Source organism: Anser brachyrhynchus (genome assembly GCF_964034855.1).
Source record: "Anser brachyrhynchus genome assembly, contig: SCAFFOLD_363, whole genome shotgun sequence".
In the NCBI taxonomy this organism is placed as follows: domain Eukaryota; kingdom Metazoa; phylum Chordata; class Aves; order Anseriformes; family Anatidae; genus Anser; species Anser brachyrhynchus.
The window spans coordinates 1-10,681 of record NW_027663842.1 but is presented as its reverse complement, the minus strand read 5'-3'; the positions used below and the strand labels follow the sequence as shown (position 1 = coordinate 10,681).

Below are 10,681 nucleotides of genomic sequence, written 5' to 3'. Positions count from 1 at the left end.
CCCCCCTCCCCCTCCTCCCGCCCCGCCCCCACCCCTCCTCTTCCGCTTCCTGGCCCCTCCCCCACACTTCCTCTTCCTCCTCCTCCTCCTCCTCCTCCCGGCGCCGGGTGAGTGCGGGGAGGGGGGGGGCAAGGGGCGGGGGAGGGGGAAGGGGGGGGGGTCGCGGGGGTGGTGCACGGCTAATTGCGAGGCCTTGCGCTAATTAAAAGGCCTCGCGCTAATTGCAACAGGTTGCCTTCATTGCAAGGCGCTGCGTTAATTGCAACGCCTGCACGGTTTGCAAAGGGTTGCGCTAATTGCAAAGGGTTGCACTAATTGCAAAGGCTTGCACTAATTGCAAAGGCTTGCACTAATTGCAAAGGGTTGCACTAATTGCAAAGGCTTGCACTAATTGCAAAGGCTTGCACTAATTGCAAAGGGTTGCATTAATTGCAAGGCCTTGCACTAATTGCAAAGCCCTGCGCTAATTGCGCAGCATTGCACTAGTTGCAAAGCATTGCACAAAGGGTTGCAAAGCGCTCTGCTAATTGCAAAGCCTTGCACTAATTGCAAGGCCTTGCACTAATTGCAAAGCACTGTGCTAATTGCAAGGCGTTGCATTAATTGCAAAGCATTGCACGAATAATTGCAAAGCGTTCTGCTAATTGCAAAGCCTTGCACAGTTTGCAAAGCCTTGCACTACTTGCATTAATTGCAAGGCATTGTGCTAATTGCAAAGCCTTGCATGGTTTGCAAAGGGTTGCACTAATTGCAATGGGTTGCATTAATTGCAAGGCCTTGCACTAATTGCAATGCAGTGTGCTAATTAAAAGGCATTGCACTAATTGCAAAGCATTGCAAGAATAATTGCAAAGCGTTCTGCTAATTGCAAAGCCTTGCACGGTTTGCAAAGCCTTGCATTACTTGCAAAGGGTTGCATTAATTGCAAGGCCTTGTGCTAATTGCAAAGACTTGCACACTTTGCAAAGGGTTGCGCTAATTGCAAAGGGTTGCATTAATTGAAGGGCTTGCACTAACTGCAAAGCAGTGTGCTAATTGCAAAGCTTTGCACTAATTGCAAGGCCTTGCACTAATTGCTAAGCCTTGCACGATTTGCAAAGGGTTGCACTGATTGCAAGGCCTTGCACTAATTGCAAAGCATTGCATCGTTTGCAAAGGGTTGCATTAATTGCAAAGGGTTGCATTAATTGCAAGGCCTTGCACTAATTGCAAAGCAGCGTGCTAATTGCAAAGCCTTACACTAATTGCAAAGGCTTGCACTAATTGCAAAGCGTTGCACGGCTTGCAAAGGGTTGCACTAATTCCAAAGGGTTGCATTAATTGCAAGGCCTTGCACTAATTGCAACACAGAGTGCTAATTGCAAGGCCTTGCACTAATTGCAAAGCATTGCACGAATGATTGCAAAGCCTTGCACTAATTGCAAAGCCTTGCACGGTTTGCAAAGGGTTTCATTAATTGCAAAGGGTTGCATTAATTGCAAGGCTTGCACGGTTTGCAAAGCAGTGTGCTAATTGCAAAGCCTTGCACTAATTGCAAGCCCTTGCACTGATTGTAATTAATTGCACTGCCTGGAAGCAATGCTGCTCGTTGCACTAATTGCAATTCGTTGCACTAATTGCAATTCGTTGCATTAATTACAATTAGTTGCATTAATTACAATTAGTTGCATTAATTACAATTAGTTGCATTAATTACAACGCATTGCATTAATTACAATGCATTGCATTCGTTACAATTCGTTGCGTTAATTGCAATTCCTCGCACTAATTGGGAGTCATCACATCGAGAGCAGCTCATTGCATTAATTACAGTCCTTTGCACTAATTGTGATTACTCCTGCAACCCGTTGCAACCACGCGTAGCCTTGCAACCTCTTGCAACTACTCCTACAACCCACTGTAACCTCATTTACCCTTGCAACCTCTTGCAATTAATCCTACAACCCATTGCAACCACACTTAGCTTTGCAACCCATTGCAATTACTCCTACAACCCATTGCAACCTCATTTACCTTTGTAACCTCTTGCAATTAGTCCTACAACCCATCGAAACCACATTTATCCTTGCAACCCGTTGCAACTCCTCCTACAACCCATTGTAACCTCTTGCAACTGCTCCTACAACCCATTGTAACCTCATTTACCATTGCAACCTCTTGCAATTAATCCTACAACCCCTCGCAACCACATTTCCCCTTGCAACCTCTTGCAACTACTCCTCCAACCCATTGTAACCTCTTGCAACTACTCCTCCAACCCATTGTAACCTCTTGCAACTACTCCTACAACCCATCGCAACCACATTTACCCTTGCAACCCATTGCAACTGCTCCTACAACCCATTGTAACCTCTTGCAACTACTCCTACAACCCATCACAACCTCATTTACCATTGCAATCTCTTGCAATTAATCCTACAACCCCTCGCAACCACATTTCCCCTTGCAATCTCTTGCAACTACTCCAACCCATTGTAACCTCTTGCAACTACTCCTACAACCCATTGTAACCTTTTGCAACTACTCCTACAACCCATTGTAACCTCTTGCAACTACTCCTACAACCCATCGCAACCCCTTGCAACTTCTCCTCCAACCCATCGCAACCACATTTACCCTTGTAACCCGTTGCAACTACTCCTACAACCCATTGTAGCCTCTTGCAACTATTCCTACAACCCCTCGCAACCACATTTACCCTTGTAACCCGTTGCAACGACTCCTCCAACCCATTGTAACCTCTTGCAACTACTCCTACAACCCATTGTAACCTCTTGCAACTACTCCTACAACCCATCGCAACCACATTTACTCTTGCAACCCGTTGCGACTACTCCTTCAACCCATTGTAACCTCTTGCAACTACTCCTACAACCCATCGCAACCCCTTGCAACTTCTCCTCCAACCCATCGCAACCACATTTACCCTTGTAACCCGTTGCAACTACTCCTCCAACCCATTGTAGCCTCTTGCAACTATTCCTACAACCCCTCGCAACCACATTTACCTTTGCAACCTCTTGCAACTACTCCTCCAACCCATTGTAACCTCTTGCAACTACTCCTACAACTCACTGTAACCCCTTGCAACGACTCCTCCAACCCACCGCAACCTCTTGCAACTTCTCCTCCAACCCGCTGCAACCCCACCCAGCGCCGCGCCCTCCCCCGCCGCGCCCCCAGCCCTTCGCCCCCCCCCCCCCCTGCGATGATCCCATCGATTAATTAGTGGCCTAATTAACCCCTTCCCGATTCCCCCCCCCCCCCCAGGATGCCGAAGGCCCCGCGGGCGCGGCCGGCCGAGCGCTACCGCCTCAAGTACAGCCGGCTGCGGCGGGCGGCGCGGGCGCTGGTCTTCGAGAACGGGGCGCTGTGCGACGAGGTGGCGAGGCTGGAGGCCAAGTGCCTGCGGGCGCGCGACGAGCGCCGCTTCCTCCTCACCCGCCTCCTCCAACTCCGGGCCTTGGCCGGCGGCGAGGAGGCCGGCGGCGAGGCCGGGCGCCGGGCGAGGAGGGGAGGCCGGGGGGACGGGGGGAGGGTGGCGAGGGACGGGGCGAAGGGGGCGGAGGGGAGGCCGGGGGGAGGGAGGAACGGGTTGAGGCCGGCGGGGCCGAGGGATGAGTCGAGGCCGGCGGGGTCGAGGGAGGACGCGAGGCCGGCGGCCTCCAGGGACGGGTCGAGGGCGGCAGGCTCGCGCGACGCTCCGCTCGACGACCCGAGGGACCCCACGAGGCCCAACGGTCCCCGGGGAGCCTCCAAAGCGGCGGCGGCGGCGTTGCCGGCGGCCATCTTGAGGCCGCCCGAAGAGGCCGCCAACCTCGCGGGGCCGCCGGCGGCCATCCTGAGCACGTCGCCGCGCCGGCGCGGCGGGCCGCCGGCGTTGCCCTTGACTCTCGGCCCGTTGACGGTGCACAGCTTGGGCGTCGTCGGGGCGGGGGCGGCGGCCATCTTGCCGCCGGGCTACCGGAGCACGCGGCTCTTCGCCAGCCTCCGGAGGCCGGCTCGGCGCTGCCTCTACACCTGCCGGATCGTCGCCGGACCCCGCTGCGAGATCGTGGCCGAGGACGAGCCCGGAAGGGTGCTGGGGGGCCCCACGCCGGACGTTTGCCACGCTCGCCTCCTCCAGGCCTTGGAGGAGGCCGGCGGGAGGCCCCGGGGGCCTCCGCACGTCCCCGGGGCCGGCGATGACTTCTTCGGCCTCACCCACCCCGTCGTCCGGCGGCACCTCCAGGGGGAGGCCGGGGCCTTCATCCACCCCGAGGAGGAGGAGGACGACGAGGAGGACGACGACGACGAGGACGACGACGAGGATGACGAAGAGGAGGAGGAGGAGGACGGGGCCGCCCAGGCTTTCCCCTACGGCGACATCTTCCTCGGCAGCCCCACGGGATCCGACGACTGACCCCGGTGGGGTTCCCCCCCCCCCTTAAATAAACGACCCCGCCCTCCGCTGCCGCCGTGTTTTTTGGGGCCCAAATATTGGGGTTCCTTTCGGGGTGGGGGACCCCGGCTTCCCCACGGGCGGCGGTCGACCGTGGGGTGAAATTAATACCCGTGGGGGCGGAGCCACGCTCGAAAAAAAGGCTTTTATTGTCACCAACAACATGGGGGGGGGGGGGGAGGTGACCCCAAATTCCAGGGCCACACCCCCCTGCCCCCCCCCGGTTTCCTATTGGATGTTGTGGTAGATGTTGACGACGTCGGGGTAGTCCCCGAGGGCCTGGAGGAGGCGCTCGGCCTCCTCCCGCGTCCCCTCCGGCAGCGCCACGCGGTCCCGGGGCAGGTACTCGATGGTGGCCGAGAGCGGGCGCAGCCCCGAGGCCTCCAGGCGCTCCCGCACGGCCCGCAGGGACGAGGTCTCGCAGATGAACTGCGGGGGGGGGGGGCAGCCAATGGGGGTTGGGGGTGGTCGGGGGACGGCCAACGGTCATTGGGGATGGTCAAGGGTGGTTGGGGATGGTCAAGGGTTGGCCAACTGTCGTTGGGGATGGTCAAAGGTTGGCCAAGGATGGTTGTAGAAGGTCAAGGACTGGCCAGTGGTCATTGGGGATGGTCAAGGGACGGCCAATGGTCATTGGGAATGGTCAAGGGTGACTGGGGATGGTCAAGGGTTGGCCAATGGTCGTTGGGGATGGTCAAGGCTTGGCCAATGGTCGTTGGGGATGGTCAAGGGTTGGCCAACGGTCGTTGGGGATGGTCAAGGGTTGGCCAACGGTCATTGGGGATGGTCAAGGGTGGTTGGGGATGGTCAAGGGTTGGCCAAGGGTGGTTGGGGATGGTCAAGGGTTGGCCAACTGTCGTTGGGGATGGTCAAGGGACGGCCAATGGTCATTGGGGATGGTCAAGGGAGATTGGGGATGGTCAAGGGTTGGCCAATGGTCATTGGGGATGGCCAACGGGGGTTGTAGAAGATCAAGGGTTGACCAATGGTCATTGGAGATGGTCAAGGGTTGGCCAAGGGTGGTTGGGGATGGTCAAGGGACGGCCAATGGTCATTGGAGATGGTCAAGGGTTGGCCAATGGTCATTGGGAATGGTCAAGGGTTGGCCAAGGGTGGTTGGGGATGGTCAAGGGACGGCCAATGGTCATTGGGAATGGTCAAGGGTTGGCCAATGGTCATTGGGAATGGTCAAGGGTTGGCCAACTGTCGTTGGGGATGGTCAAGGGACGGCCAATGGTCATTGGGAATGGTCAAGGGTTGGCCAAGGGTGGTTGGGGATGGCCAAGGGTTGGCCAATGGGGGGTTGTAGAAGGTCAAGGGTTGGCCAATGGATATTGGGGATGGTCAAGGCTTGGCCAATGGTCATTGGGGGTGGCCAAGGGTTGCCCAATTGTAATCAAGGACGGAGAACCGAGGGCACCACCTCCCGCCCCACCCAAACCATCCGATCCCGGCCCCCCCCCGCCTCGCTGCCCCCTCCCCCACCTTCAGCGCCTCTTCCTCTTCCTCCTCCTCCTCCTCCTCCTCCCGGCAAACGTCCTGAGCTCCGGCCTCCACCGCGGCCTCCAGGGCGGCCTCCAGCGAGACGGGGCTCCCCCGCAGGTCCCGGGGGGCCACGCGCACCACCCCCTTCTCCTCGAAGCCGTGCCGGGCACCGTCGGCCATGGCGGCCCTGGTGGAAAAAAAAAAAAAAAAACAAAAAATGAAAATAAATAAATAAATAAAAATAAAAATAAATAAAAAATCGAGGCTCAGCCTCGAAACCCGACGGGCGCGGGGCCTCCACGTCCCGGCCTCGGCGCCCCCCCGAGGGGCCACGAACCCGTTGCGGGCGAGGAGGAGGCGGATCTCGTGCTGGCTCCGCCGCGGGTTGTCGGTGAGGACCTCCAGGAGCAGCGCCCACCCGCCGGCGCCTCGGGCTTCGTAGACGACCCGCGTCGCCGCCGCCGCCGCTCTCTCCTTGGACGGGGGGGGGGAGGGGGGGAGGACGACGGGGTTGGGGGGGGTCTGCCCTACAAGTTGTGGGGCGACGGGGCCCCAAAATCCCCCGCCGGGACCTACCGCGCCGCGGATGGCGGCCTCGATGGAGGCCTTGGGCATGTTCTTGGCCCGGCACTGCTCCACCACGTTGGCCAAGTGGGCGTTGAGCGCCGGGTCCGGGCCCCCCTCTGTGGGGAGAAAGGGGGTGAAGGGGGGGGGGGGATTTGGGGTGGGGTCCTGGGAGGTGGGGAGACCCCCCGCCCCGAGATCCCAAAGGACCTTACGGGGGGATCTGTGGGGCGGAGGGAGGTCCTGGGGGGGATCTGTGGGGTGGGGAGGTCTTTGGGATCCCCGGGATCCTCGGGAGATCCTGGGGGATTTGGGGTGGAGAGATCCTGGGGGGGATCTATGGGGTGGGGAGGTCCTGGGGGGGGATCTGTGGGGTGGAGAGGTCTTTAGGATCCCAGGGATCATCAGGAGATCCTGGAGGATCTGTGGGGTGGGGATCCAGTGGAAAAGGGGATCCGGGGGAAAGGCGCTCTGGGAGAAAAGGGGATCCGGGGAAAGGGATCCGGGGGAAAAGGGGATCCGGGGGGAAAGGGGATCCAGGGGGAAAGGGGATCCAGGGGGTGGGGATCCAGGGAAAACAGGATCTGGGGAAAAAGGGATCCTGGGGAAAAGGGGATCTGGGGGAAAAGGGGATCCGGGGGGAAAGGGGATCCGGGGAACAAGGGGATCCAGGGGGTGAGGATCTGGGGGAAAAGGGGATCCAGGGGGTGGGGATCTGGGGAAAAAGGGGATCTGGGGAAAAGGGGATCCTGGGGAAAAGGGGATCCGGGGAAAAGGGGATCTGGGGGAAAAGGGGATCCGGAGAAAGGGGATCCAGGGGAAAAAGGGGATCCAGGGGATGGGGATCCAGGGAAAAAGGGGATCCAGGGGAAAAGGGAATCCAGGGGAAAAGGGGATCTGGGGAAAAAGGGGATCCGGGGGAAAAGGGGATCTGGGGGATGGGGAACCAGGGGAAAAGGGGATCCGGAGAAAAAGGGGATCCAGGGGGAAAGGGGATCCGGGGGGTAGGGATCCGGGGAAAACGGGATCTGGGGAAAAAGGGATCCTGGGGAAAAGGGGATCCGGGGGAAAAGGGGATCCGGGGGAAAAGGGGATCCGGGGGAAAAGGGATCCGGGGGAAAGGGGATCCAGGGGAAAAAGGGGATCCAGGGGAAAAAGGGGATCCAGGGGGTGGGAATCCAGGGGAAAAGGGGATCTGGGGAAAAGGGGATCCAGGGGGAAAAGGGATCCGGGGAAAAGGGGATCCGGGCGAAAAGGGGATCCAGGGGGTTGTGGATCCAGGGAAAACGGGATCTGGGAAAAAGGGGATCCGGGGAAAAGGGGATCTTGGGAAAAAGGGGATCCAGGGAAAAAGGGGATCCGGGGGAAAAGGGGATCCAGGGGAGAAGGGGATCCGGGTGGAAAGGGGATCTGGGGGGTGGGGATCCGGGGAAAACGGGATCTGGGGAAAACGGGATCCAGGGAAAAAGGGGATCCGGGGGAAAAGGGGATCCAGGGGAAAAGGGGATCCAGGTGGAAAGGGGATCCGGGGGGGTGGGGATCCGGGGAAAACAGGATCTGGGGAAAACGGGATCCTGGGGAAAACGGGATCCGGGGGAAAAGGGGATCCGGGGGAAAAGGGGATCTGGGGGAAAAGGGGATCCAGGGGAAAATGGGATCTGGGGAAAAAGGGGATCCGGGGAAAAGGGGATCCAGGGGGTGGTGATCTGGGGAAAAGGGGATCCTGGGGAAAAGGGGATCTGGGGGGTGGGGATCCAGGGGAAAAGGGGATCCGGGAAAAAGGGGATCCGGGGGAAAAGGGGATCCGGGGATCCACCCACCGCGTGCGGCCGTGCGCAGGAGGAGGCCGAGGCGCTGGAAGAGGCGGCTGCGGGCGGCGTCGCGCGGGCCCTTGACGTTGCGCACCTTGGACCAGCGGTTGTGGCCCGCCCCGCGCCGCGGCCCCACAACCGCCGGGCGCAGCGCCCACAGCCAGCGGGACGCCCGGGGACACCGCGACAGGGCCACCGGGGACGCCATGGGGCTGGGGGGGGGGGGGACAGGGGACGGGGGACACACGCACGGGGTGAGGTGGGGGCTCCCGGGGGGGCTGGGGTCGCCTACGGCCCGTGGGGATCCCATAACTTGGGGCCAGCACCCCGTAAAAGCCATAGGTCCTGGTGTTGCCACCCCATAGAACCCATTACCCCAGGTGCCACCACCCCACGGTGACCCCATAACCCGGTGCCACCACCCCACGGTGACCCCATAACCTGGTGTCACCACCCCATGGTGACCCCATAACCTGGTGCCACCACCCCATGGGGACCCCATAACCTGGTGCCACCACCCCATGGGGACCCCATAACCTGGTGCCACCACCCCATGGGGACCCCATAACCTGGTGCCACCACCCCACGGTGACCCCATAACCTGGTGTCACCACCCCATGGGGACCCCATATCCCGATGTCACCACCCCATGGGGACCCCCATATCTTGGTGTCACCACCCCATAGGACCCATAGGTCCTGGTGCCACCACCCCATAGAACCCATTACCCCAGGTGCCACCACCCCACGGTGACCCCATAACCTGGTGTCACCACCCCATGGTGACCCCCATATTTTGGTGTCACCACCCCATAGCACCCATAGGTTCCGGTGCCACCACCCCATGGGGACCCCATAGGTTCTGGTGCCACCACCCCATAGAACCTATTACCCCAGGTGCCACCACCCCATGGGGACCCCATATCCCAATGTCACCACCCCATTGGGACCCCCATATCTTGGTGCCACCACCCCATGGTGACCCCATAACCCAGTGCCACCACCCCACGGTGACCCCATAACCTGGTGCCACCACCCCATGGTGACCCCATAACCCAGTGCCACCACCCCACGGTGACCCCATAACCTGGTGCCACCACCCCATGGTGACCCCATAACCTGGTGTCACCACTCCATGGGGACCCCATAACCTGGTGCCACCACCCCATGGTGACCCCATAACCTGGTGTCACCACTCCATGGGGACCCCATAACCAGGAGCCACCACCCCATGGGGACCCCATATCTTGGTGTCACCACCCCATAGCACCCATAGGTCCCGGTGCCACCACCCCACGGTGACCCCATAACCTGGTGCCACCCCCCACGGTGTCCCCATGTCCCCAGGTGACCCCACCCCACGTGACCCCTGACCCCCACGTGACCCCCTGACCCCCACGTGACCCCGTATCCCAGTGCCACCCCCCCATCACCCCAGGTGCCACCCCCCCACGGTGTCCCCATGTCCCCAGGGGACCCCACCCCATGTGACCCCTGACCCCCACGTGACCCCCGACCCCCACGTGACCCCACCCCCACGTGACCCCCATGGCCCCACCCCCACCCCTACGCCCCCCCCGTGTCCCAATGCCACCACACCCACGTGACCCCCCGTGCACCCACGTGACCTCCCCGACCCCCACGTGACCTCCCCGACCCCCGCGTGACCCCCGACCCCCACGTGACCCCCTCCCCCTCCCCTCCGGGCCGCCCCCTCCCCCCCTCTCACCCCGTCCGCCGCCGGCCCGGCCCCGCCCCCCCCGGCCGCGAGGGCTGCTGGGAAAGGGGGAGGAGGGCGGAAGTGACGTCAGGTTTGGGCTCGGAGCCCCGCCCACCACTCTGCGTCACTTCCGGGGGGGGGAAGAGAGGGGAGAAGAGGTGTTGGGGGGACTGGGAGGCACTGGGACCAGTATAGGAGGGGACTGGGGGTACTGGGAGGGATTAGGGGGACTGGGAGGGACTGGAAGGGATTGGGGGGGGACTGGGAGGGACTGGGAGGGGACTGGGAGGGGACTGGGGGGGGACTGGGAAGGACTGGGAGGGGACTGGGAGGGACTGAGAAGGACTGGGAGGGACTGGGAAGGACTGGGTGGGACTGGGAGGGGCCTGCGGCCTACTGGGAGGGCACTGGGAGCCCTGGGAGGCCCTGAGGCCGCCCCTCCGTCTCCTAGCAACGCCTGGCCCCGCCCCCAGCAACGCATGGCCACGCCTCCCTCCGTCTCCTAGCAACGCGCGGCCCCTCCCCTCTAACCCCTCCGTCTCCTAGCAACGCCCGGCCCCGCCCCCTCGTCTCCCAGCATCCCCCGCGTCACGTGGACTCCTCCCCCTGTCTAAAAACCTCCCGCTTCCGCTGACGCCACTTCCGGCGCGGCGCCCGATGG

At 61.0% G+C, this 10,681-nt stretch overlaps 2 protein-coding genes and 1 long non-coding RNA gene across 25 annotated transcripts; 1 reads left to right on the top strand and 2 right to left on the bottom strand.

Annotated features, from left to right (window-relative positions):
• The first annotated feature begins 34 nt into the window (after positions 1 to 34).
• On the top strand, positions 35 to 4,450 carry LOC308186742 (transforming growth factor beta regulator 1-like). Its single transcript, XM_080608915.1, has 2 exons — positions 35 to 107; positions 3,271 to 4,450. Exon 2 carries the CDS (start codon positions 3,272 to 3,274, stop codon positions 4,400 to 4,402), a length of 1,131 nt encoding a protein of 376 aa, XP_080465041.1. The 5' UTR covers positions 35 to 107; position 3,271; the 3' UTR covers positions 4,403 to 4,450.
• LOC308186746 lies at positions 127 to 3,256 on the bottom strand. 23 transcript variants are annotated; one of them, XR_013944243.1, is made up of 5 exons: positions 3,082 to 3,256; positions 3,018 to 3,049; positions 2,480 to 2,967; positions 2,073 to 2,400; positions 127 to 2,004 (listed from the first exon to the last, which is right to left on the bottom strand). It is a non-coding gene; the product is annotated as an uncharacterized lncRNA (long non-coding RNA). The 23 variants fall into 23 exon arrangements; XR_013944226.1 differs by having other exon boundaries at positions 127 to 653; positions 720 to 2,004; positions 2,480 to 3,256; XR_013944227.1 differs by having other exon boundaries at positions 127 to 1,082; positions 1,349 to 2,004; positions 2,480 to 3,256.
• A 117-nt stretch (positions 4,451 to 4,567) lies between the features above and the next one.
• On the bottom strand, positions 4,568 to 10,174 carry TACO1 (translational activator of cytochrome c oxidase I). Its single transcript, XM_080608918.1, has 6 exons — positions 10,030 to 10,174; positions 8,311 to 8,513; positions 6,503 to 6,609; positions 6,264 to 6,400; positions 5,927 to 6,113; positions 4,568 to 4,870 (listed from the first exon to the last, which is right to left on the bottom strand). Exons 2-6 carry the CDS (start codon positions 8,507 to 8,509, stop codon positions 4,670 to 4,672), a joined length of 831 nt encoding a protein of 276 aa, XP_080465044.1. The 5' UTR covers positions 8,510 to 8,513; positions 10,030 to 10,174; the 3' UTR covers positions 4,568 to 4,669.
• Positions 10,175 to 10,681: the final 507 nt, after the last annotated feature.